Source organism: Vigna umbellata, chromosome 8, assembly GCF_029865625.1.
Source record: "Vigna umbellata cultivar VRB3 chromosome 8, Vumbellata_1.0, whole genome shotgun sequence".
NCBI lineage: Eukaryota > Viridiplantae > Streptophyta > Magnoliopsida > Fabales > Fabaceae > Vigna > Vigna umbellata.
The window spans coordinates 28100148-28127869 of record NC_142172.1 but is presented as its reverse complement, the minus strand read 5'-3'; the positions used below and the strand labels follow the sequence as shown (position 1 = coordinate 28127869).

Genomic DNA, 27722 nt, shown 5'->3' with positions numbered 1-27722 from the left:
TCGGGCAACCACTATCAACGTCTTCAGTCCAAGAACAGAAACGAAAAAGAAAAAAAAAAAAGAAAACCCAAATTCACAGTCATCATCCTCCAAGCAAAAATCCAGAATCCTAATTCAAACCCTACCCTCAAATTGCAATATCAAACCACTGAAAAATCAAGAACGCAAAAGTAGGAACCCCACAAGTCTAATTCAACAACTTGCAAACCACAAATTCCAAATTCGAAAATTGAGAAAGCAAGAACAGAAAATCTCAAATTGTAAGATCATGGACACCAAAACCCAAAACACGAGATCAACCCAAGAAAAGGAAATCCAATTCGCAAACAAAGGAAAGAACCCCAAAACGCAAAATCAACCCTGATTCAAAACTCTAATATGAAATCCCTAAAATTTGCAAAATTTGAAACATAATGAAGAAGTGCCACCTCATTTGACCTCGCGTTATTAAGTTTTATTTTTAAAATTGACACCTCATTTGACCTCAGCGTATCACACAATGAAGAAATGGACAACTCATTTAGTTTTGGCCAAGAGGCATCTACACCATTAGATTTTTAACACTGTCAGCAAAAATGACCAACTTGAACTGGTTTTACACAATATGAAACAATTTAGAACTTTTTAAAAAAGGTAGGATCAATTTGAATAAACGTTATGAATCAAGGGACCAAAATAAGTACTAAACCTTTGTTTTTATAGTCTTTTTGGATTTTGTAATGCATGAGTGAGGTTAAGGGACTACATGTGTCATCTCAAAGCTTTAGATGAATCTATGTTCAATTAAGATTGTTGGAGTATGATCATATCATTGTTGTGAGTCTTCTTTGTGCAAATATTCTCTTCTATGTGGTTAGGAGTGCTAGGCAGATAAAATTGTGTTTTGTGCTAAAAAATAAGGTCAGGTAAGATAAGTTAGTTATATATTAAATATGCTTGGGTATGAAACTATGATTTAGTGTTGATTTAGGTTCATTGATTTTGATGTGTAATATGAATTGGCTAGTTTGAGAATGTGAATTGGTATTGTGTTGAGTGGATGATTGTGATTAGTTTTGATATATGTGATTAGGTTTTGTTATTGTAATTGCTTCAAAGTTGGTAAGTATGGTTCAATTGGTATCAGTGGGTGCATTGTTGGCTTGGTAACTTTGGTTTTTATGAGAATGGAGAAAAACACGCTCTCAAGCGCAGCGTTGGAAACAAATCCTCCCATCTGTCATGAATTCTAAGTTATGCAAACTACTTTGGCGAGCAAATAGCTCATTGGGCAAGAGCCGTGTTAGGTCTAGCTGATTATTAACCCATTTCTCAAGCTCCAACCAATCATTTAATGATATTCACTATTACACTTTTCATATATAATAGATATTGTTATCCATCATAAGCAACACAAAAGGAATTAACTATGGAGGCATGTTTTCCCAAGTACAGGTATATAGATATATAGTTAGTGAAGGGTTAAAATAATATTGTAAAAGAAAAAATGAGTTGGAGTATCTTTTATTGATTATACTACATTTTCAATGGTCATTGCTAACGTCCACATTTGTTTTTTGCTTTAAAAAATTTATTAAATGACTTGAGATAAAATAAAATAAAATTTGACCCCATAATTTTTGTAAAAATATTCTGATTTAAAAAAATAAAGGTTTGGAGTGTGCAAATGATTCTCGGTAACAGATTATATCAGATGCTCAAGTTATTCATGCAAAATGATGCACAAGAAAAATAACAGATATAAAAGGAAAAGTTAACATGCTAACACATTAAGGAATCCGGACTTTAAAACTTGAGAATCACAAAAAATTTATTAAATGACTTGAGAATTACTAAGAGAACTGAGAAATCAACACACCAAAAAAGCAGAACTGAGAACTCAACAGTTATAACCCTCTAAAAATTACATTGGACATTACAAAACTTGATCTTGTCATTAGAATTAAATCAAGATCAACATTTGAAGCAGAGTTTAACAAGTAAATGAGACTTACAAAATTGTAAAATCTATTCATAGACATCCATAATAATTGAGCGACTCCACGCCTGGCCAACAAGCATGTCCAGCATTGGTTACATGTTTTGAAATAGCACAAGCATATAATTGTCAAAGCAAATTCGGAAAATTATGGAGGATTCATATCATCTCCATTGGTACAACATGTTTTATACTATATGCTATATGAAAGTTTATTTGTGCCTAAAAGTAAAGGAAGAGCTAAAAACACTTCTGTATGACTGCTTACCGTCTTCATTTTATTCCAATTTTGCGTAGCTCACGCAATCGACGAGCTATGTCTTGGATAAATAGTTTTCCATCATTGGTATTGAGAGAATTTGTTAGGTGCTCAAGAAGTTCATGATTAAGTTCAAGTGCTTCTAACCGATCATTAAGATCCGATATTTCATTTTCTAGAACAACCAACTCAAAATCTCTTCTAGGTGTGGAGATTGTTGGTCCTGGAGACGTGGAATGATTGTTTTCTACAGCTGATCCATCCTTATCAATATGATTTCCATTCAACATTTTAGTGTTTTTCTGTGTGGACAGGTCAGTCTCTTCATGGCCATCTACTTGATGCCCTTCAACATTAGAAGCTCCTTGTTGATTTGATTTACTACTGACTTCAAGTTTCTCATGTCTATCATTAGATGCATGCAAACTAATTTGATAAACTCTCTGTTCCAAGTTTTTCAAACATTGAGAAATGTATTCCTTTTCCTCTTCAAACTCTAAAATGAAGGTTCCACCATTAGCTTCATCGCCAACTCTGGATACTTCAAGATTCTTTGAACTGGAAAATTTTCTGAGGATGTTAGGCACACCAGTATTTTGTGTTGTGGCCTTTTCTCCTCTCAAATCCCAACTTTCCTTATGCATATTGTGGACCATAGGTTCAACATTCGGCATGCTTGATCTATAAAATTCTAGCTCGGCTTCCAAATCTTGTAAATCCTTTTCCTTTTCAGTGAGTAGATCATTAACTCTCTCCAATTGATCTTTATCATATTCTGCTTGCTCTTCCATCATTCTTAAATATTGAAGAGCCTCCATCTGCAGGGATGCCTTCTCCTCCTGTAACCTTGTAATCATAGACATTGCTTCATTTGTAGCAACAGCAGAAGCGTTTCTTTCTTCCTCCAGTTCCTTATGCAAAGAATCCAAGCATTGCCTGTAATAATGAATGTGTCTCCTCAATCTATCAGCATAACACTCTCCTTCAATTTCACCAATATTGCTTTCATCCAGAGATTCAAGACCAGATTCCACAGAGGATGACTTTTTAAGTACCTGAATTCCATTTGAACTAGAATCCTCAGTATGCATCTCAGGCAAGTCAACATGATTAATAGGAAACGGTGATGATAAGTTAGATCCATTAGGAGCAGAATTATCTAATGGTGATTGCTCCACTTCCTCCTTGATGGTATTAACTTCCTCGGTGGTTGGTTGGTTTATGACAAATTCAGTTTCTTTTCTTTCCTTAGTCACGACAGAGAATTTATTCGTGTTGCTTGAGTTCTCTTGACTAGGATTTGTAGGAGCAGCATCACGTACCACTGGATCAGTCTCAGTAGATGTTTTTTCCTCTGTACCAATTTTCTCTAAAACATCCCCATTCTTTTCAGATACCATTCCGATATCACTTGGTTGTGCAACATCTGCAGCTGGAAATATTTCAGAAAGCAGATGTTAAACAACTATTTTGAATAATAAAATTTGAAATACAGCGAAAGAGAAATCTTACATTTTTCTAATGATGCTCCAGCAAGTGTATTTGTGACATTCAAAGTCATAAGTTCAGATAGGGGACCAGGAAGATAATCCTGAGAAGGAGAAGTAATCTTACTGTCCTCTGATTCTGATTCTCTATTAGGAACATTCCCAACAGTAGGTAATGGTGAAACCTCATCCAGTGAAATGAGCTCAGCCAGTTTAGAACTGAATGACTCTTGTTTTGTTTGCTGCAAGTTAATTTCTACGGCAGAATTGGCATTCACGCCTTGATGTTTGCCAACATTAGGTTCCACACATTGATCTGAGGACAAGGGCATGGGTTTGGCAGAACTACCATTTTCCGGATTCGAATTACTTGGAATAGATTTTGTGGGAGGTGGTAATGTAATTTGAGCCATGCGGTCATTACTGGCTTCAATGTTCTCCTGAAACACACTACTGTTGCTAAAATCATCGTCATCAGAAAATGGAAATTCATTCTCAGAATCTGAAGTCAGTCTCAGCTCGCAGTACCCAACATGAGATAAGGGCTGAAAACAGTTTTTTCCCTCTAATCCGCCAAATTTATCCCTCATTTTCCTCATGTTATCCCGGTGATTTAAACGGCTTTGCCTTGGTGCACATGGCAAAGGAATATATGGCTTAGATCTTGGGGAGTTCGGATCTGACTTCCAAAGCTTACCACAACAAGCACACTGTCTTGTACATAATCTTGAACCCTTAGAGCCAGCAAACAAATCTCTGCTTAGTGATGAACTTTTGAAACCAGAATCACCAAGAGCCAGCCCAAATTTACCCACCAACAATCTGTGAGATTTTCCATTGGTCTTGGTCTTTGCATTGACTGACAGAAGACAGTCATCACACATCTTATGCCCATTTGCTACCTTACCATGAATATGACACAAAACCAGAGATGATATTTCTGATTTGTGATTGCTGCAAAACAGGTTATCATAGAACTCTGGCCTTTCACGGCCTAAGATGTGATCAAGCCTAGAACACAACAAACAAGGCAGTTGCAGTCGGCAATAACTTGCAAATTTGGTGAGCATGTATGACAGCAAAGCATCTAGTAGCAGCAGAAATATCAAAAACCACTCACAAGCTGCAGATGTAAGATGGGAAATGAACCATTTCATCCTCTTTGCTTTGACAAATGAAGTTTCCTTACCACTTGGTGCCATCCCCACCACAGTCGCTCTACAAACCCACAAGACTCAGACAAGACAGGGAAACTCATCAATCAAATCACAGCCACCCAACTCAAAGCCCAAAATTGCCTCACCAAGATAGATGATGAGCTAAGGCTAGAAGGCTGCAAAAATGGCAACAAAACAACTACCATTAGAATCTAAAAGTTAAAATTAAAACTCAAATTAAATGAATTGCATTCAGTATTTCTACTATAAGAACACATGTATCTTCCTCCATAAACAACCCTACTCGAACCCAAGAAGATCACAGTAAATTTAACATGGTTAAAATTCAGGATTCAAACTCAAGTATAATGATTAAATCGGAATAACAATGCAAGGTGGATTGCATTTAGTTGACGCGCCATTTTAACAACGAAAAATTCCAGACATCATCCATAATCATAGACAGCACAACCACAACAACAACCAACATCAAACAAATTGAGCAAAGCCATTAATAAATCCTCAACTCCTTAGACAACGACAAAGAACAATTAATCAAATAAATAAATAGGAACAGATTTTCAATTTAATAGAGTAATTGATTGATGAAAACGAAATATACACTTCCCTCATCGAAACAACCTATACTCATAAATTATGAAGTAACCGTAAACATAATCAGAAAGTGAATTGAAACCAACCCATCCGTAACGCATCACGCCTTAGATTACCAACTACCAACTGCAATTTAGTTATCAGAATTAAATCAAATAAATTCAAAGGACACAAATTTCAGAAATAAATAAATTAAAAAAGTGGTGGATAACCCACAAAAATTTCCTGATTTATTTATTATATTTTGTTCACATTTTCTGGTTCTGGAAAATGAGGATACCTGTTCTGTTGTGTCCTGTTCTGCAGACTGCGAAAGAGAAACAGAGAGGATGAGGCCCAGAGGCAATTTCTGATCAAAGATGGCATAGAATTTGTCTTTCTTTCCTTCCAAAAATAAGGAATAAACAAAACTATCAATAAATAAAATTAAAAACAAAACAAAATAGTAAGAAAAAGTGAAGATTGAAGAAAAATAAGGCGCGAAATTACGAGTCGGTCCCTCCCTCTCCGCTTGATCAATGACAGTTGAAACCAACGGTCTGATTGTCACCTATTCAGCTGAAAAATAATTTTAATTTCTTAAAATATTTTTCTCTGAATGGGTTTAATTTGATGATTCATTTGTTGTTGTATTGTTATATGATGAAACAAAGAATGTATCAAAATATAGAGATTAAATTGAAATAATTAATAAAAAGAATTGATTACAAATACATAAGAATATTTGCACTTTGGGATTGGGTTCATGCCAACTGCTCATCACGTTGCTATATTACAGCTGCAACAATGGATGACTTTGCTATCAATCATTTTCAAAGAAAAATTATTCCCTTAAAGGATATTGAGTAGTTTAATGCTCGAAACCGAAATATAATTAAATTATAATATTTAAATATAACATAATTAATCTATATAAGTCAATTTTATAATATTAAAATAAGTTTAAGTAAGATAGTGTAAAATTGAATCCAGATTTTTTTAATTTTTAGTATTGCTTTCTTGTTTTATATTTAAAATATATTGACTTTGAGATATTATAATTAATTTCAAGTACTTTTAAATATTAAAAACAATGTAATTTGAAAATAATGTTATACATATAAGAATCCAAATTTTATAAAATTAATATGCAGAAACAATTTATGGGATATTTTTCTATGCATTATTACTTATTTTTTCTCTAAGTTAAAAAAGTAAAAAAGAAAAGAAAGAACAATATATAAGTTGATGTACTGGGAAAGTAACTAATTGTATCCATGAAAGGATGAATGTTCATTGCTTTATTGAATTTAGTGTTTGATTATATTCTGGTTGGTGGACTTTGATAATTAACTCAACTCAACTTGAAGTTTCATAATTAGTTTGAATCATTTTGGGTAAAACTCAATTAATCTTGACAATTATTATCTTAGGTTTCAAAAAAATAGTGTAATTAATCCTGATTAACTTCAATGTGACACGTGTAATAACTCTTAAGCTTTTTTTTTTCATTCCTTTTGAGCATTTTATCCCGTAATCTATAAATAATATCTATAAAAATAATAAAAAATAATGATAGTATGATTACTATGTTAAAACAATGACTCAACATATGTCTACATTTCATCTATAATTTTGTGTAGTTTGTAGTTTGCTATTATGTTTATATTGTGCTATTTTATACAAGCTTTCATTACTTACTATATTTTACTATATTGATTCCTTAAAAAAATTATTTTGGATGAGTTTAAGTTTAAAATATTAGATTTTAATATTTTGAGGAGAAATTTAAGTTATAATATTGGTTATCCTAATCATAGTTAACTCACAAAATCCATAAATTACATTTTTCGGCATATCTCTAATGTTGTGTTCACTTGGGGTGATTGAGGGAGATGATTTGGGGAGAGTGATTGAATGGATTTAAGTGGATTTGAGGGTAAATTTCTTTGTGTTTACTTGACTGGATTTGGAGCTAATTGAGAGTGGATTTAGAGGTAAAGTTTGTGAGAATTAGTGTAAGATTTGATTCTTGTGACATTTTTAAAAAATTTGTTTAATTGGTAGAAATTAAAGATTACCAAAATGACCCTAGTTATTAAAGTAATATAAAATGATAATTGTTAATATTATACTTAATTGTAAAAATGTTTATAAAGAGTAAAAAATTAAAAATAATTATTAAAATTAATTTTTATAAAAAAGTAAAAAATTAATGTTAATTATTAAAATTAATTTTAAAAATGTAAAAAAATTATAATTTTAAAACTGGTTATAAATTTAAAATTCTTTTGGAAGTTAAAATTTGAAGAAAAATAGTTTTCAAAATCTCATGAAATTGATAGTTTGCCATTTTCATGTTGATAAAATGAGAGGAAGAAAATATTCAATTAAAAAAAGAGTCAGTTGGATATATAGAAACAGAAAATATGTAATTCAAAAATGGTTGACAGGTGCTTGTTTATTCAAAAATATATATTGTAATACATTCTCTGTAGGTTTACTTTGACACAAAAGTTGTAGAAATAATTATGTGCAAATATCAAAGTTCATTCCTTCTCTCTCTTCTCCCAATTCCATCATCGTCCTCACTCAGTCATCTCCATATCCCAATTCTCTAACGCCGCTCTCCGATCACCCATCATCGTCTCCCAACCCTTCTCCTTCCTTTCCAAACCCAAAGCCTTTAAGTTCAACCCCTTTCCGAAACCCCATTACCCAATTCAAGCTTCTTCACCACCTTCTCACCACCAACACCAACACCTCTGCATGGAAAGCCCTTTCCTTTTGTGATCTCCGTAGGCATAGACCTCATTATTTGGTGCTTCATTCGAACCAAACGCAAGGATAGAGGGGTAGTTCAAACCTTTTCGATTTGATCCCGCAAATCTCACTACATCCGCGGGTGAGTTAAAAACACATCATCCCACATTTCTCTTCAAATTTGTCTGCACATTTCTCTGCAAGTGAACACGAAATTCACTTCAAATCATCGCTCGCAAATCTGCTTAAACAGTAATTTACCCCAAAGGGAACACAGCCCAAAAGAAAATTATCACACTCAATGTTCAAATAATATAATATAAATTCGCAAATTATACTACATAAGAACCAAGTTCATAACAAAAATCCAATTCAATCATAAATTTAAAAATACATCCCAATTCAATTCAATATATATCTCTACCAAAAAAATTGTCAAATACAAAATTATGTTATCATCGTATCTAATTAAATTGGTTATAACATCTTATGTTAATTAATTATACTATAAATTTTCTAAAGTCCTAATAACAGAGTTTCAATTATCCAATTGTGAAATTCATATTAATTTTATTTATTAATATTAGTTTAAAAAAATATGTAATTACTTTAGTATTTTAAGTTTAAAAAGTTGATATGTCAGACCTCGGAAAAACGCACCCAAACCCCTCTTGTCAGACTCATTTAAAACGCACCCAAAACCCTCTGCGCGGACGCCAGGTGTCAGGCAACGAGGATTCGAAAATCAGATAGTGGAAGGCAGGTGTCAGCGAGTGAGCGGACGTTTGTTTGAACGAGAAAAACAAAATCTAACTTTTTGAAACTCCCGTTTCACTCACTCTGCATGCACCCTTCTTCTTCCAAAAACTCTGATCTTCATTTCTCCTTCTTCTCTCTAAACAACTCTCCCTTCTCTCTACCAAAACTCACTCTTTCTTTGTTCCGATCATCCTTCAGGCACCAGTTCTACACTTCCGGCGTAGAGGACGATCGTTTCAACCGATCCGTTTAAGATTCTGAACTGGTAAGTTCATCCTTTCTCCATTCGTGTCTTTTCCGTAACATGCAAACCCAGATTCTTGGTTGCATGAGTTGAATCTACCATTCGGAGTAATTGTTTGGTCTATGTGGGTTATAGTTTGTAGAACGTGTTGTAGAACATTGAGACCTCTGTTAGAAGGAGAACCCTAGCTCATATTTGAGAACGTTCGACCCTCTTCAAGAGGTAAGGGAAGCTTATTAGTTTAATTTATGTGATTAAGTGTTGCATGAACGTTCGTTACTTGATTGAATATGAAAAATGATGATACTATGTTATGATGCATGAAATGTATGAAATTTCTATGATTGGATGGTATGAGATATGAAAAATTGATTATAGTATAAATGTATACAAGTATGAAATTGTATGTTAAGAACTGAATTTGAATAATATTGATTTTGGTGAGAAATTCCCTTAAGAAAGTGTACGTACGTTATTGAACGGTCCTTGACCGTACGGTTTTCTAGTGAAGTTGGATTTGTAGTGGATTCTTTCATTTGGGAAGAATCCTAGTTGAGGACGAGCGTCTTCACTTCAGAATACTGTGCATGAGCGTTCGGCCAAGCACAGCTGAGTATTAACGTTCGGTTATAAATCTAAGTATATATGTAATTGTATATTTTATTGTTCGTAAACATTACTTCAATATTATCGTACTATGTTTATCAAGCCTTTTTATGTTAAGTTTATTAGTGCTCGGTCTTACACCAAGCACTCGTACTAAGTAGTGCTCGGTCTTACACCAGGCACTCGTTCCATTTCTGTAAGCTAAATTTTAATACGAGCGTTCGTTTAAACCCTTCAGGGTTCGCCCTCTATAGTGTTCAATCTTTGACTGACATTTTGATTTCTTGATACTAAACTCTATTAAATACAAGTGTTCGGTTGTATTCATGCGAATCACTCTAAGTACTAGTCCTTGTATGCCTTGAAATATCCTTATTCATTGGTTTCACTCTAGAGTTCAAGTTCTTGGTTAGTCTTTTAATATTCTGAGTGAGTTCTCAAGAGTCAGTTCATCTAATTTACTCAATGTCGAAATTGACGTTCGTCCCATTCGTCCTTGTAATATATATATTTGTGCTCCCATCTTTCTTAAGACCGATGTCAACCCTCGGTCTTAATCTATTTCCAAATTTGAAGATCTCCCGGTCTCGCTCTATATGTTCGGCCTAGTTTAATTTTGGGTTGAACGTCCGTCATTTTAAAGTTTGTTTGAATCTTTGTACGTGATAGTTCACCGAGATATTTATTAAGGAAAGATGAAGAAAATGTGATTTGGAAATGTTGTGAATTATGGACGAGCGTTCCGGGAGGAACGACTCATGTATGAATGTTGGAAATTGTAAAGTATGACTGTGGGCATGCTAAGCTGGTCGTTCATCCTGATGTTCCGTGAGTACTCGTCTTCACGTAGAGGAGGGTAGGTCATGTGTGGGAACGAGAGGAGATCCTAGTCCTTAGGGGTACTTTGGACAGATAGGGCTAACCTCGGGTGGCAACTGTTGAGTGTATCCCAGTTATTACATCACCCGGGTGCACGAACGCCTGTAGCTACACAGATTTCATACAGTCCGGACGGTCAGTCTAGTGATAGGCTTCGTAATGATACGTGTATTGAAATGCTCTTGTGTGTTGGATTGTTTAACTTATATGTTGATGCATGAATTAAATTACATAAGCTTACCCTGTGTTTTCCTTGTGTTGTCTCGTCTTGTGCGTTCGTCTTGTCGTTGCAATGATCATCCGTGTAGATGTGAGCAGAAGGAGACGCGCTGCTGGAAGAGGCGCTGGAAGTAGAGAACTTGGTCGAAGTGGAAGTGAAGGCCGAACCGTAGGATGTTCGGTTAGTAGATAGTAGTTTAGTATGAGGTGATCGTTCGGTCACCTCCTCTCTTTTCTCTCATTATCTCACCGTTCGGTATTTGGCTTTTGTAAACCGTTCGGTCAGGTTCTCTCTTATGTGGTACAGTTTAGCTGGAAAGATTATGTAAGGTCGTTCGGCCGTAAACGTTCGTTGTTTAGTGTAAGACTGAACTGTTATATTATTAAATGTAATTAATTCTATTATATGGTTATTACTGTATTTTTGGGATGTTACAATACGGTTAACAATATTAGTAATATACAAATACTATATTATAAATTTTAGTTAAAATCTAAATTAATTAGTTAAAGTAAACTCATCTTCAATTTTAATTAATATAGATTATGAAATAAACTTAGAGTTAAACTAAGTAGATTTAAAGTTATTTTGATGAGGTACTTAAATAACAGAGTATAAATCTTAAAAATGTCTCGTCTAGTCTAATAATGCAAAGCATTAAACATGACAAATACAAGTGATTCATCTGGTGATTAGACACAAACACAACGTGTTTTCCTTGCCTTGCTTGATAAGCAAAAGCCTTAATAAGGCAATATGAACATGTTTAAGCTAATGTTTTTTATTCAGTACTTTTCATGCTTATTTTCTGTTTGTAGAGTTTGAATACTCAATTTCATTAGATTGAATAAAATTTGATTTTAAAAAAAATAAATGCCTAAAATATAGGTATTTAAGTAATTTTGAGAGGGGATTAAAATAAATAAATAAATAATTTTCATCTTTTCTTTAATTAAATTTAATTCTTTCAAAATTCAATTTAAATTAAAATTTAGAAAATTCTATTTAAATAAAAATTAGAAAATTAAAAAAATAAAAACAACATAAGAAAAGAAAAAGAGAATTATCTACCTACATATTTTATCTACCTACACCACTCCATTTTTAAGGTGTCAAGCTTAACACGTTTTTATCATCACACATGTCCCATTTCACATCTAACTTAATAGTGTAATGAAAAATTTGAAATTTCTTAAACTTAGTGTAATGTGTGTGCATGTGTGTGTAAAAGTTGTTGGAAATCCTTTTCAGGTCATTGAGCAACTTCAAATTTACTTAAGACCTTGTTCACTTGAATAGATTTGGAAGAAAGTGATTGAGGGAATTTAAGAGGATTTGAAAGTAAATTTTTTTGTTTATTTGAGTGAATTTGGAGGTAAGTGAGAGTGAATTTGGAAGTAAAGTTTGAGAGATTTAGTGTAGGATTTGATTGACGTGACAGATTAAAAAAATTTACTTCAAAATCCACTCTCATTTACCTCCAAATTCACTCAAATAAACAACAAAAAAATTTACTTTCAAATCCTCTCAAATCCCCTCAATCACTCTCCCCAAAATCCATTCAAGTGAACAAAGCCTAAATGTTTTCCTTGTGTTTGAAAACTTAGACTTATAAGTTACATTAAATGCACTCCATGCACACATTAAATGTTCGTCTCTCCTTTAAACAACATTCGTGTAGTTGAATGTAGTTATCTCTTCTTAGACAAAGTGAATTTACTTGAACATGTTTAAAAGCTTAAAGGCATAAAAAGCAAATAAACTTTTGTAGGGTTAACAAATGAACCACTTGAGAGTTGTTGAAGCAAAACAATTATAGATTAGCTTCCAAGAGATTGTTGATGTGACATATGCTTTTTTGGATCTTCTTGGTCAAATGTAGGAAATAGACACTCCATACAACAAAAGCATACAAATATTCGTAAAGTATTATTAGTTTAAGACTATCGTTTGAGCAAACATATTATTAAAAGTAAAAATAAGAATGCAAAGTTTTATATTGTTCGACACACAAAACACTTGTTTCTTACATTGTATTTAAATGAAACATGATCACATTTTATGTTTTGTTATTTATAGCACTTAAATTAAAATAATGGGTATTAGACTTTTCTCTAACATAAGTATGAACCTTAATTAGACAATTTTAACATAAATTTTAACATAATATTCTTCACAAATATTGTCTATGCTTATTATGTGTTTGCAAAGAACATTTGCATCTCACGTTAAACAAGAAGATATTGAGAGCACGAGTCTACATCAAATATCTCTTGGAAGATGTATTAAACTTGTTCCACATTGTTGACCATCTTGCATGCACTCCTTACTGACTCTAAAATGTTATTTGCTTTGTATTGTCCCATGTTTTTGTCCTATTTAGAAAATACACTCACTACAAGAATCTTGTTAATTATCGATGATAGTAATTTTGTCAATAAACTGAAATTTAGTGACATGTTTTCAACAAATTTCACATTTCAACTTAGCAATGGATATTTTCGTCGGTATGAAATTCGTCTATAAAATTCGTCAGAAAGATCTACTAGTAAATTATAATTAGTATTATCGACAAATACTTTTGTCAATAACTTATTATAATAATTATCAACAACAAAACTAGTCGGTAATATCAGTTGATAAATTACACTTCTTATTATTAACAGTTATATATATTAGTACCTTATCATCACAATTACCGACAGTCTCATTCTATAGGTAACTCCATTGGTAATTTGGGCAAAATATCTCAATTTTATGAAGTTTTTCTATATTAAGGGGAGATAGGTGTGAAGAAGAAGAAATGAAAAGAATAAGAGGAGGTGGATGAGGAGGAGAAGATGATGCAAGAGTGATGACAATGGTGGCTTGTTGGTGATGTTGATGACACGTAGGTGGAGGACACTAGTGATGATGGTTGCGTGAGTTAAAGACAGAGATGGAGGAAGAGGAAAAGGAAAAGGAAAGATGAAGGAGGAGGAAGAGGGGCATGACCTAAAGGTGGAGAAGATGAGGAGGATACTTAGAGGGGTGGTGGTGGCGCGACAGTCCAACGATGGTCAGGAGGAAAGAAGGAAAAAGATAAAAAAAAATAAAGGAAACAAAAGAGGAAAATGAGGAGTAAAAAGGAGACTTAATCTCGTATTTTACTAAAGGATGTTATTGATGATCAAAATCTATCGATAATTACTTATATATATTTACTGACGAATTTGTAGTCATCAGTAATTATCGACAATTTTATGTATAGCAATTTTCTTATAGTGACTCCAACAATGCCTATTTCATCTCTTTAGCTTTCAAGATGTTGCTTGAAAGGATAACCATGTTTAATAATACATGTATTGCATTTAATGCTCATTGAAGCTTGAACATGAATTAATTGCATGAAGAAAGATAATAGAAGAAGACTCTTACAACAACTACAAAGATGTGCAACAACTATTTTCTTTTCAAACTTCATATATAAATTTTTTTTATAAAGAATAAAGGCTAACAAAAGTCATGTGGCAAGAACAAATTCAAAGTTTTGAGCCATCCTTAGCCTTTGTAACGATGAGAAAGAACATTATTCATATTTTAAAGCAACATAAAAAATTAAAGTTGTCTTGTATATTTAGTAAAACGTAACCTCTTTTTTAGTAAACAATTTAGTGATCTTTTAGAACACTTTCTTTTAAAACCTTTTGGCTTTAGCCAAGAGTGTCTATTTTCCAAATAATATTGATATTTAGTTAAAAGTGTTTTTGGTACAAAAAATACTTAATCACAACCATAAGTAGTTGTGTTTCAAACAATACTTGATAAATTTGTTAGGAGTGATTGAATTTTAAATAATACTCAAGGTTCTAGTATATGTTTTTATAATGAATTGGTAGTTTGATGAACATAGTTTATACACATTTTAATGATAATTTAATTTAGCATCAAATATTTTCAAAGATTATATATTAACAACACATCCTTTTAACGTGATGAAATATTTTATTTAACATGGTATTGAATTTACATTTATATTATTTGTCTTAAAAGTATTTCGTAAAATACATTTTAATATTATTTATAGATTTAGTTAATTCTCCAATTTAATCATGTATACTGTTATGATTAATACATTATGTTATTTTGTTTCATCTTATCAATTTCGGTCATTGAATCAACTATAATAAATCTACTTAGAATAATAGGAAAACAAATAGCTTTATCCCACACACCTGTTAAATTACACTTGCTATCGTGAACTAAGGTGATTGATATAATGCCACTTCAAAAAAATATTTCATAATTTTTATTTTTGAGAGACTAATTTAACGGTATCTTATATGAAATGATGAAATATATAATTGAGTCGTTAAATATTAGGCTTTCAAATTTGAAAACTAAACTAAACACGAGAGTGCCACGTGAAATTTGAAAACAGTGCTATAAAAATCAAAGGGGGTAAAAATGTAAATAAAAATATAGCAATAATAAATTAAAATTACCAAACTGAAAAACTTAAACAAATTAGGAATCAAACAAATTTAAAACCTAAATAACTTAATTCCGTGTCATATTATTTTTTTTGTAATTACACAAATAAGATCCGTGGAGAAATAAGATCCGTGGAGAAAAGAGCAGTCTTGAAAACTGAAAGCAAGTGACGAAAGAGTAACATTGATGACAAGGGCCTTATGGGAGAATCAAACAATCTTGTTTCTTAGGGTTTATAGCGCGGTGTTACTTCACTGAAACAACGTTGCGTGCATTGTGTTCTCGATTGATGAGGGTGAGGAATCTGAACACTGCTTGATTGTTGAATTGGCTATTTGTGAATCTAACTCAATGTTTTGGGTTGTATTGTGTTGTTGTGCTCAGAGTCTGGGAAGTATTCGGAGCTATGCAAAGCATCTTCGCTTAGATGGGGTGAAGGATACTATAGCCATTGCCTCTGGCAAAGGTGGTGTGGGAAAGTCAACTACTGCTGGTAAAACCCTTTTATCCTTCTTTCTATTTCATCTTTGACAATTTTGTTGTTGTGTTGATTTGAATGAGTGAGTTCTGTTTGAACTTTGAATTTAATTGAATTGACAGTTAATTTGGCAGTTGCACTTGCGAGAAAGTGTCAGCTCAAGGTTGGTTTGCTTGATGTCGATGTGTACGGACCCAGCATTCCCACAATGATGAACATCAATACAAAGCCTGAAGTCACTCATGGTATGTCTTTTCTTACAGAATAATTTATATTGGATAATTTCATATGTGTTAGGATTCAATTGCAAGACGCGAGACTAGAATCTCGCATTGCAAGATCTTGGTCTCTCTAACTACATTAGGTAGCTTTTGTGGTATGGTTCTCCCAAGGTTCTTTATCAATTGGTATTACAGCCTTCCACTATGTCTAGTTGCAAACGAGCAGCATGGGTGGAATGCTGTCATTGCTGTATTTGCCGAAGACTAGTTAAAGGGCTAGTGCACAACCTGCCTGCATTGGTGTCAGTGCTGTAATGCATTGTGGGTTGTTATCCAATTGCAAGATACAGGTCGAGTTTCATATTGGAAGGTCTTGACCTCTTTAACTACAATAGGTAGTTTTTGTAGTGTGGCTCTCCCAAGATTCTTATCAGTATGTGGCTATCAATACCAATTAAAGTTTTGTTTCTAGTTTCCACATTCCACCAATGGTGGTGATAATGTTGAAGCCATATATTAAGCTTAATTTTGTGATAATGCTCTGCCAGTTTTCAATTACAGTTAATTTTAATATCTTGCTGTTCATTTATTCTCAGAGAAGAAAATGATTCCAATTGAAAATTATGGGGTCAAATGTATGTCAATAGGGTTCCTTGTGGATAAGGATGCCCCGATTGTTTGGAGAGGTCCCATGGTAAGTAACTTCTTTTCTTATTTGTTTTTATTCCATTTCATTCATTATATCTTGCTGTAACTGTCTTCTGCAACTTAAGTTTTTTGTTGGGATATACTATGAAGGATTTGTTATTGGATGCATGTTCTTGCGAAAACCATCTTCTATTGTTTTTTTATCTGAACTTCTATTGCTGCATTATTGTAGGTGTCAAATGCCCTTGAGAAAATGACAAGGGGAGTTGACTGGGGTAACCTTGACATTCTAGTAATGGATATGCCTCCAGGCACTGGTGATGTCCAGATAGCTATGTCTCAAAATCTGCAATTATCAGGTAGTTAATTCTGCATGATTCCTTCCGTGGGGGTTGTTTATATATTTTTTATTCTAACTAGTCTATTATGTGTTTATAATACTTAAGCTATACCAATAAAAACAAATATAATTTAAAAGCAACTTTGGCAAATAGCTTGAACCTTCACTATGTCTGACTTTATGCACTAAGTCTTTCTGGTTCTCATGTGCCTGATATAGGCCACTAAACTTTCATGAAGATTGTGGCTAAACCTGTTTACCATACTACCTTAATTCAATTGAAAAACTTTCAATTGCGCACTAATTTAATTATAATCATTAAAACAGAATATTTTTAAGTTTAACTAAATCAAGATAAAATTGAACAAAGTATAGCGATATTGATATTTTATACTATAGCAGTATTACTAATATTCCTTTGTATTGACTTTTTTTCAACTAGTTTCCATACATTTAGCTTTCTTGGTTATTCATTGTCAAGGCTGCTTGTATGGTAGGTGCACTCATTGTTTCAACACCCCAAGATGTTGCATTAATGGATGCCAGGAGGGGAGTAAAAATGTTCAATAAAGTTGATGTTCCGGTATGATAATTCCCTTTTGTATACTTGCTTTGTTGCATAATAACAATATTTTTGTGAATCAGAATATACATGTCTGCATTTATGTTGATGTTCAGCACTTTTAACATTTGCAGTGGGCATATAGTAAGATGGCGTTGTGCCATCATTTGCATGAATTTTGAGCTAGTGGCTGTTAGCAAGCCCAATGACGAGACGAACAGACCCAAACATTTGTTTTGGATCGGCAAAATGGGCCAAAACATAGTGTCAAAAATCACTCTTGGCTAAAGGAGGCCTTCATTCAGTAGCATTCAGGCTTGTATAGGTTTAGGGCACAAGTGAAACGTGTGTTAAGTGTCTCTTATTATAAGAAGCGTACAGCGTCTGTGTTGAGGACCTGAATAAAATACAATCTTAGCCTCTTTTTTTTTTGTAGCTTTAATGTTATCCTAGTTTGCCCTAGTTTATATATCAGTGGCACATAAGCACTGGATCCTTGTTAAGCTGTCTGAATCCCAATTTGTTGAATCAATAGACTGCATTTGGTTGTGTTTAGGTGTGGGAATGATACTATACTTTCAGAAATCCTGTTGGCTTATTTCGGGAAATTATTTATGATGCTAAAATTAGTCTAAGTGCAGACGATAGGCTTATCTTGTATCTAATGTCTGGTGGAAGCATATATGTTTGTGTTTGAGGTCTTTTTGAGTTTTTTTTTTTTTTTCATTTTAATTTCTGAGCACTTAAGTGTGCCAACTAACATGCTACAGAATGAAATGCATGATCCACCATTAATATATCAACATGCCTTTTTATGATATGAAAATTCCAACTTTTCTTACAGATTTTGGGAATTGTGGAAAACATGAGCTGCTTTAAGTGTCCCCATTGTGGCGAACCTTCATACATATTTGGTAAAGGAGGGGCTCACGGGACAGCCTCCGAAATGGGATTAGAATTTTTAGGCGAGGTAAGTTGATGATCTGTATGTAGAATCTACTTTATAATTATAAATTCGTTGATGTTTAATGGGGACTTCATTGAATGAAGCAACTGAACAGACTTCTTAGGGTCTATTGGACGGACCTCTTAAAACAGACTTTTAAAAGAGAAAAAATATGAAGAGAAAAATTAAATTGTTTTCTGCATAAATTAATATTAATTTATGCTCAAGTTGAAAATAAAAATTTGGAGAAACTATATGAGAGAGATTAATATAACTTATGCATATGTTAAATTTAACTTATGAACAAATTAATTTTATTTTTTCTTATTTTCTTTATTAGAAGTCTCTATGGAGAAATTTGTCAGAACAGAGCCTTAGTTACATAGTGATAGATCTTTTTAGACTTAAGTATCTTTTTGTCCTATTATTTATTTATTTCGTTCAGTTTGGTTTCTCTATTGATAAAATATTCAATCAAGTCCCTCAATTTTAAAATGCAACTATGTGATCCTTCCATGGTTCAATCAAGTTTCTCAATTTTTAAAATTGCAATAACATGTCTCTTTTCTTTGTTTAAATTGACATAATGGATTTTATAAATTATCAATGGGCATTCGTAATAAATTGTATTGTGTAAAATAAATCATCAAGCTAATTGGAAAGTAGTGTGTGCTTCTGAGAGACCCCATGGGCTATTGCCTTTTTATCTCACTGCATTCATCCCCACCTTTTATAGATTCAGTCTCTATCTTCTATGTGATTTCCAGATCCGATGGTGCCTGTGGAACTGTTGTGGCGGGGAATGTCCCTAGTTGTGATGCTTGCTGCTCTGGTTCCGTTTCCCTCCTTTTTAAAAATTGAGGGATTTTGTGGAATAATTTATTAGTAATGAGACAAAGATGATTAAGCCATCTTTTTATAACTTTTATGAGACAACTAATCAGTTTTGACTTATCTTTGTTGTCTTTGGGCATGAGGAATGAGTATTTAACTATTCTAATGTGTAAAGTACATCCACAAGCTTCTGGTTTCTGATTAACCAAATCGAATTTATTTATTGGGTATTTCTGACATGTTTTGAATTTAATAATTATTCCAGATACCACTAGAAGTGAATGTCAGAGAAGCTTGTGATCAGGGGCACCCTATAGTGTTAGCTGCACCTGATTCAGTAGTTTCGAGAGCGTATGGCGAGTTAGCTGAAAAACTTGCTCAGAAACTCAAGGAACAACAGTTCCAACCAGAGATAATACTGTGAAATGCGTTTATTCCAAAAACATCGAACTAATTGCCCTCATGCTTTTAATCCGGGTTTTGACTTCGGCCGCAGATTATATTTAGAACTGTTGGAGAATTATAGCATAGCTAGAGAATCATTTTGTCAAAGAGAATGCACCGAGAATCTGCAATTCTTGACCAAGCATTTGTGGTAGTTTCTACGCAAGGTATGCCGAAAGCTTCTGAACATCTCACGAGGTGTGACTATGGAGAATGTACTGATGAATGTTGAAAAGAACGTAAGGTATTTTTTGGGTTCAAATCTGTGGTGGATTCGATATGCATCTTTTACAACTACCCCTCATAGCGGTCACCTCTATTTATAATAAGCTTAGTTTAAATGATAATGCATAGTCATTTGACTAGGATTCTTTTGGCAGTATCTATGTTTAAGTTGAACATTTGCCACGACACTGGTCAACCAACCAATTGAAAGCAAACTGAATACATAGCTTTCAACTTCTTCATAAGGTTGGAAGAGTGGAAACGATATTTTTTTTCTTAAAAAAGGAAAGATAAAAGGGTAGTTGTTTTCACCTCTGCTATTGTGCTTCTGTTTATGTTAAATTTGTTTCGTTCAATGTATTTGCTTATAGCAATATATATTGGAGTCTTATGAAAGTGATTGATCACCTTTCTATAACTTTTTTGTTTATTTTTTACTTTCATAATGAAGCATGCAGAAATCAGTGCATATAATTTATTTAAATAAGCTTCAGAATTAAGTTATGGATAAACTCTCATTAAGGTCTTCATGGTACGTATTCTCTCTTCGGAAGTTTATAATGTGGGACAATCACTAATAATCGACATGTATTGTTACTAGGTTATTATGAGGCTAGCTAACATCCTTCGATATTGTACATCAGGTTGCAAAAATCTTGTGTTGTAGATGTGCATTGAAAAGGCTCAACCTAAACAAACTTATCTAAACTTATATTTTTGGTTCATAAATTCAATAAATAAATGTTTATTTTTATAGAATTAGTGAACACATATAACACATGTGTTCATCTATTTTTTATGATAAAAGAATTTAAAAATTATTATAATAATGATTAAATAAAAACTTATTATTAAATTTGTTCATGGTGAAGCTAAGGAGCTTGAGATCAGAAATACTCACTTATCTCTCTGTCGAGGAAAATAAATTCTTAAGTATAGGTGTTTCGTGCTCCCTGCAGAGTTTTATTTTATTTTTTATTTTTTTATCCTTCAGACTCCCTTCCCCGTGAAGGCTCCCCTTTGTTTTTGTACATTCCCAGGTATCCTCACTTGATCAATTGTTCAATCTGTTATATAAGGGAAAAACACTTCTTGATGTGCCCATTTGTTCTATGGAATTCACACCACACTTCCGTATAGGGTTCCAACTTTTTGTTGCCCTTTTTCGGTACATTCCAGGAGGTTGGTAGTGTTCACCTCTTGCATTAACTAAGTTTTAGAGACACAGAGGGGAGTGGAATGAAAGTCGGAAAGTGGATGGTCTCCATGATTGGGATTTTGTTTATGGTAGTCAGAGTTCTTGCATTGCTCCTCCCATATGTGTTGATAAGAGACTGATTGATGATGGTTTTTGTACCATATGATTGTTTGGTAAGTTCCATCAAGACGGTCAACTATAGTTCACGAGTCTAGTTAACCACCAAACAGGTCAACCAACCACAAACTGGCTTTGATAGTTAACTTGCAGCTCATAGAGCAAGCTAGCGAACCTAGCCGAACACCAAACAAGTTGGGTTGGTTGACCATACACAAGCCTAAATAGTTAATTCATAGTTCGAAGCGAATGCCACATACTTGTCTGGATAGTCAAATACCAGCTTAGTTAGTAGGCTAGGCTATTGAGCTCAGTCGACCATGCACCAGCTCAGATGAGTCAGACATCAGCACAAAGAGCGGGCCATAAAGACCAAATGATCACCAAATAGGTTGTTTGACCTTTAATTGGACCAATTAGGATGGATGACACCAGAATAAATTAACCCCAAAATTGATCAACTTAAGGTTAAGGTGTAATTACTCAAAATTAGACCATAATTAGGTCAACATTGTTCAAAAGCCCCCCAGAAACCTATAAATAAAGGTTTGAGGTAAAAACGTAGGTTAAATGCATTAACTGTTGCATTAATTTCTATTTGTCAAACGTTGAATTGACTTTAGTATTGGAGTAACGTCTGTAAGTATCATCTAATAAGTACGGAAGATTGTTTACTAGACAACAAATCAGACAACACAACACAACCTAGACAGTTGACCTTGACCACACACCTGAAACATTTTGGTGCACATCCTGACTAGCTTGAGATGTTCAAAAGCATCCAACGACAAATGGAGGAGATGTAGCACAAAGATGAAGAGGACTTGACAACCCATCATGCTGAGAACGCATCTATATGTCAAGAATAAAGTGTGAGCAATTCAATGCCTCCTACACCAACCTAGCCTACCCCAACCAAGCCGCGTGAAGTCTCATGTGGAACCATTCATGAAGGAAGCACGGGAGCTAGCACGGATCTCTCGTCCATGCTCATTGTGAACACAACATAATTGCTTCCCTTCATGTCAGGCATAATGGAAACCCCCTTGTCAAACAAGTGGACCCTTCTAGCATTGAGAAGTATGATGACTCCATTGATCCTGCCAAACATTTGAGGATGTTCATGAAACAAATGATACTTTACACCTCTAATAACCTTGTTTAGTTTACGGTTGTTGAATGTAGTAAAAACTATGTATGAGATTAATCTCACTTGTGTTGAATATACACATAGGGTTCTCTATTTATAATAAAAGAAATATGGGCTAAACTCAAAATACAAATAAGAAATATTAACAAACTAACTAAAGATAAAAGATAAATATGAAATAAAGATAATATATCTAACACTCCCCCTAAAGCTAGTGCATACAAATCGTATGTATCAAACTTGTTACTAATATAATTCATAAAGATTTAGTGAAAATATTTATTTTTGCACTCGAGTGACACCAAATTGCTAATGATTTGTAAGATAACATTGAAGACAAAATATCAACCCAAAATACTCCTCATGAGCAACAAATTTAGGAGGTTGCTCCATGTAAATCTCTTATTGCAAATCGTCATTGAAAAATGCATTGTTGACATCCCGTGGATAAAGAGGTCATTGTTAGAGAGCCACCATGACTATAAATAAACTAACAAAAGTAATCTTTTTCATGGGAGAAAAAACATATATGGACGAGTCAAACACAATAGTGAGAACATAGAGCTCAGAAAAGACGATAGTGAAAGAAGCCATGGATGAACAGGAGAGAGAAACCATAAAAATCCAAGATTCTTCAATAAAAAAAACCTGAAAAGGGAAAAAGAGCAACCTCGATGGTCTGAATAGTTGCTTAAGAGGAGACGAGATGTGCGACAACACACGATGAACCTGAAAGAGGAAAACGAGTGAGGCAACATAATTTTTTTCCTCAAAAGAACCTTAGACTCATATACCATGTTGAATATAATAAAAACTATGTATAAAATTAATCTCCCTTGTGTTGAATATACACTAGGATTCTTTATTTATAAGAAATATGGGATAAGCCCAAAATACAAATAAGAAATAATAACAAACTAACTAAAGATAAAAGATAAATATAAAATAAAGACAATATATCTAACAAGGTTCTTCTCCATCTTACTCAAGGGAGAAACGTTGACTTGGTTCAATTTCCTACCACCCAACTACATAAAACACTTCACCACTATCCGCACTAAGTTTGGGGTGCAATTCCCTATAAGCCATCCATATCTTCTAACATCTCTCAGCTTGAGCAATATCAGGCATGAGAAGGAAAAGTTGCTCTGAACGTTCATAGAGCCGTTTGGGAAGATTGTAAGGCAAATTCAAAACATTAGTCACGAGGTGGCCTTGCACCATATGATCACGACCTTATTTCCTGGACCCTTTGGTGACAGCCTTTGTATGAGGCTAGTAAAGAAGTGGAGAAGTATTGGAGTGAGAAAGGACGGTGGAGAAGTTAACGGTGAGATGAACCTGACCCAACAGTTTGGCGTCGCGCATCCAGGAATGGCCCATTGGGCCATTATATACGGAGAGAACGAGGATGAGAAGCTTTTCGGAGAGGCGGCGGAGAGCGGCAAGGTCAAGGTGGAAGGCTGGGGCGGAGGTGGTGGTGTCAAGGTGGAGGTTGAGGCATAGAGAGGGAGGAGGGCCATTAGCCATGGTAACGAGGAAGAGAAAATGACCAAATCATTTTCAGTTGAATTTCATATTTTCAATTTTTAACATGACACATTGTTAGCCAACTCAGACAAAATTTAATGTCGTTACTTTTTTAGGACTAAATATTACCGTTTCATTAAGAATAAGGATGAAAGTGAAATAGAGTTTGGAAGAGAGACTAAACCTAAAAATACTTGATAGTTAAGAGACTAAAAGCATATTTAACTCATTAAAAAAAATTTAGAGGTAAAAGAAAAATGCTTGGAGGTTCATGGAGAAGCTTTAAAAGTCAAGTTCAAAAAACAATTTTTCTTTGAAAAAAAACCCTTGTTCAAGATGTCAATACCAAATACCTGGGCTTTGGCAGTATGACTATATACCCAAGTCCGATAACATGCCGCTCTCAGGCCGAGAACATGAATAACATGATCAGGATGTTAAACTTGATTAATCTAAGTAATGCCAATTACAGAGTGATTAGGCTCTAATTACACTCAGGAAAAAAGAAAGTAAAAGCCCATCTAGATAAGTTTACTAGCACTTTTGGTAATTGAAAACAAACTTAATTTGAGTGTTGAAATGTCCGAGAAGACAAGCGGACACCAAATTTCTAGAAGTGTAGGGAAACCAAAAATATATAGAGAGAAGGCTTTGCAAGAACATGGAATTTATTCTATGTTTCTTTCTATTTCAATGGACCACTTCAAAAGGACTTTTGAAAGAGAAAAATATGAAAAGAAAATTGATTTCTCCTTAAATTAATATTATTTCATGCGTTGAAATAAAAATTTAAAAAATATGAGAGAGTTTCTACAAATTAACTTATTTTAAATTTACCTAATGAAAAAAATTAATTTTAATATTTTTTATTTTCCTTTTTAGAAGTCTTTTTCCAAAAATTCCTCATAACCAGTAACGGATTTTAATGGAAATTGAGGGCTGTTATCTTTCCAATTATATATATAATATTTAAAATATTTTAAAAAAAATTAATATATTTTATATACTTTTTGACACTTTCAATTTTTTTATGTATTTATATAAAAAATTTGACATTATATAATATTTGTTGAAAACCTCTCACCGGTTAATTGACCCTTAGTCACTTTAGCAATAGGCAAAAGTATTGTTTTATCCTGCTATATACTTAGTCAGTCTGTTCAATTTGGTTTCTCTATATAAAATATTAAAATGTTCAATCACGTCCCTCAATTTGAAAAAGAAAATGCACCTTTGAAGGTTCATTCAAGTTTCTCAATTTTCATAGCATAGCTAGAGCGACACATTGTCCAAGTGAATGCACCGAGAATCTGCAATTGGTGACCAAGCATTTGTTGTAGTTTTTACGCAAGGTATGCTGAAAGCTTCTCGATCATCTCATATGGTATGACTAAAGGGAATGTCGAAAAGAACATAAGGGTTTTTTATTTGGTTTAAACGATGATGCTTAGCCATTTGACTAGGATTATTTTGGCTGTGTCTATGTCTAAGTTGAACATTATCACCAGACTCATCAACCAACCAATTGAAAGCAAACTAAATAGATAGCTTCAACTTCTTGGTAAGGTTGTAAACGTGGAAAGCTTTTTTTTTTTCTAACTTAAAAGAAAGGAAAGATAAAAGGGTCATTCTTTTCACTCTACTGTTGTGCTTATGCTTATGTTAACATTTTTTTAGTGGTTATAATAATATTTTTTTTAGTGGTTATAATAATATATTTTGGTTATTGTTTCTATCTCAAACTTTATTCTTCTTAGGTTTTAAAAAGTGCATTGACGTAATCTCTTCCTCATCCAACATTGCAAACTATTTTCGACATAACAAACGACAAGTCATACAGCCTTATAATACATTAACATATGTTGGTCACTTTTTTTTTCTTTTTTCACTTTTTTTAATTTTTTTTTCATTATTCTCATTTTCTTCATCTTTGTTAGAAGTCTTACATCAACTAGAGATAAAAATAAATCATAATAAATAATTAAGTACAAATCTTACTTTACAAGCCGATTTTGAAACTTCAAGTTGTACTTAAAGTTCATTTCTTAACCTAATATAAAAGTCGTGGGATAGAGGTTTTTCTAGCGAAGTTTTTTGTTCAGTTTTTTGTTCCACTTACTATTGGACAGACCATACAATAATGTCTAGTCTTATGCTTGAGATGTATATGCCTTGATGTAAGAGAGTGTGTTGGAAGTCTCACGTCGACTAATGATAAAACTAATATATAGTATATAAGTGGGTGCAAATCTCATCTTACAAGCTGATTTTGTAAGTTTGAGTTATACTTAGAGTTCACTTCTTAATAATATTCTTTATCATGTTTTTCTTTGTTTTCAATCTCCATCTTCTTCTTCTTTTGGTTCCAACAAATCCAACTCTCTTCGTTCTCTTTCGGGCCCTTCTTTGCATCCACTCTCTTCGTCACCTTTGCATACAAGGCTTCAAAGTTGAAGATGATAAAGACATTGAAGGCACTTCCATTAACCTCGCATATCTTCAATCACTGTCCCCTATCTGATTCTACCCCTTTTGGCACTGATATCATCCAACTATCCATCCTCATCTTTAATGATTGAATAATCTAGTCTAGTACATAAGACAATTATATTTGAAAAGTTTAGAAACATAAAATGCTACAAGATATTGCTTAAATGTATTCTTCGTATAGTCCAGATATAAATGTTGTGAAATATCGTTTAGAGATCTACTTCTACGAGTTATGATATATGAAAACTATGAAATATCACTTGAACTTATTATATATATATATATATATATATATATATATATATATATATATATATATATATATTATAGGGAAGATATAATTGAAAATGAATCTTTACAACATTGATATGAAAATTATATAGACTTATCTTTGAATCAATATAGTTGAGATACAAATGTTATGTAACATATCGTCTAAACTCATTCCCTTTGATAATTTGAAAATGCATAAACATTATATCATGATACGAGCAAATGATTTATAAAGATAAAATTTATGCTCTAATCATTCATATCAAAATAATTTGAGTTACTCAAATTCTAATCAATATTGTTGAAATTCTTTCAAAACCCTTATAAACATATTTTGTTTAGCATGGGTATTTGTTAAACATAAAAGATGGAAGATTGTTAAGACAAGATCGTCTAAAGAGAATAGACTTTCTAGGCATTTGGAAGTTTTGAAGTTTAACAAACAGTATTTAACTATTAGAGATGAATAGTGTTTGAACAATGTGCACATCATAACATTCTTGCTAACCACTTATAAAATAAATCATGACGTGGTAAGTATAAAAGAATAAACAACATGCTTTGACAATTATCTTAACAATTATCACTACTTGAAAAAGCTCAAACTTGTATTAAACGCTTATTATACAAAACATGCTTTGACATTATATCAACGTATAGATCATTAAATTCATGTACGTATTATACCTTGTTTGCTCTATTTTTTTCCCTCGTTATTTGTGTAGATTTTGACAACACCAAGATATACTCAAAAGCACTGCACGGGGATCAGAAAGACGTTGTAAGAGAGGAAGACATTCCTTGAATGTTTCCTAACGCTTTATGTCTTACCATAGTCGTACAAGCT

At 33.2% G+C, this 27722-nt stretch overlaps 2 protein-coding genes across 4 annotated transcripts; one reads left to right on the top strand and one right to left on the bottom strand.

The window, feature by feature from the left end:
* Positions 1-1863: 1863 nt before the first annotated feature.
* Positions 1864-5961, bottom strand: LOC124834290 (putative myosin-binding protein 4). 2 transcript variants are annotated; one of them, XM_047308952.2, is made up of 3 exons: positions 5777-5961; positions 3750-5057; positions 1864-3669 (listed from the first exon to the last, which is right to left on the bottom strand). In XM_047308952.2, exons 2-3 carry the CDS (start codon positions 4924-4926, stop codon positions 2252-2254), a joined length of 2595 nt encoding a protein of 864 aa, XP_047164908.1. In that variant the 5' UTR covers positions 4927-5057; positions 5777-5961; the 3' UTR covers positions 1864-2251. The 2 variants fall into 2 exon arrangements, with proteins under 2 accessions (XP_047164908.1, XP_087954017.1); XM_088097891.1 differs by lacking the exon at positions 5777-5961 and having other exon boundaries at positions 3750-5359.
* A 9555-nt stretch (positions 5962-15516) lies between these two features.
* On the top strand, positions 15517-20428 carry INDH (INDH1(iron-sulfur protein required for NADH dehydrogenase)). Of its 2 annotated transcripts, none has more exons than XM_047308958.2 (8): positions 15517-15714; positions 15804-15912; positions 16032-16142; positions 16715-16812; positions 16999-17125; positions 17604-17689; positions 18513-18638; positions 19714-20428. In XM_047308958.2, the coding sequence occupies exons 1-8, from the start codon at positions 15709-15711 to the stop codon at positions 19870-19872; spliced, it is 822 nt and encodes a 273-aa protein (XP_047164914.1). In that variant the 5' UTR covers positions 15517-15708; the 3' UTR covers positions 19873-20428. The 2 variants fall into 2 exon arrangements, with proteins under 2 accessions (XP_047164914.1, XP_047164913.1); XM_047308957.2 differs by having other exon boundaries at positions 15518-15714; positions 16020-16142.
* Positions 20429-27722: the final 7294 nt, after the last annotated feature.

Bases quoted from the DNA above. Each gene is read 5' to 3' on its own strand.
- LOC124834290 (XM_047308952.2), bottom strand. From the start codon at position 4,926: ATGGCACCAAGTGGTAAGGAAACTTCATTTGTCAAAGCAAAGAGGATG. The intron at 3,670-3,749 runs GTAAGATTTCTC...AAATATTTCCAG, and splicing joins TGGAGCATCATTAGAAAAAT to CTGCAGATGTTGCACAACCA.
- INDH (XM_047308957.2), top strand. The intron at 17,690-18,512 runs GTATGATAATTC...CTTTTCTTACAG, and splicing joins TCAATAAAGTTGATGTTCCG to ATTTTGGGAATTGTGGAAAA. The intron at 18,639-19,713 runs GTAAGTTGATGA...TAATTATTCCAG, and splicing joins GATTAGAATTTTTAGGCGAG to ATACCACTAGAAGTGAATGT.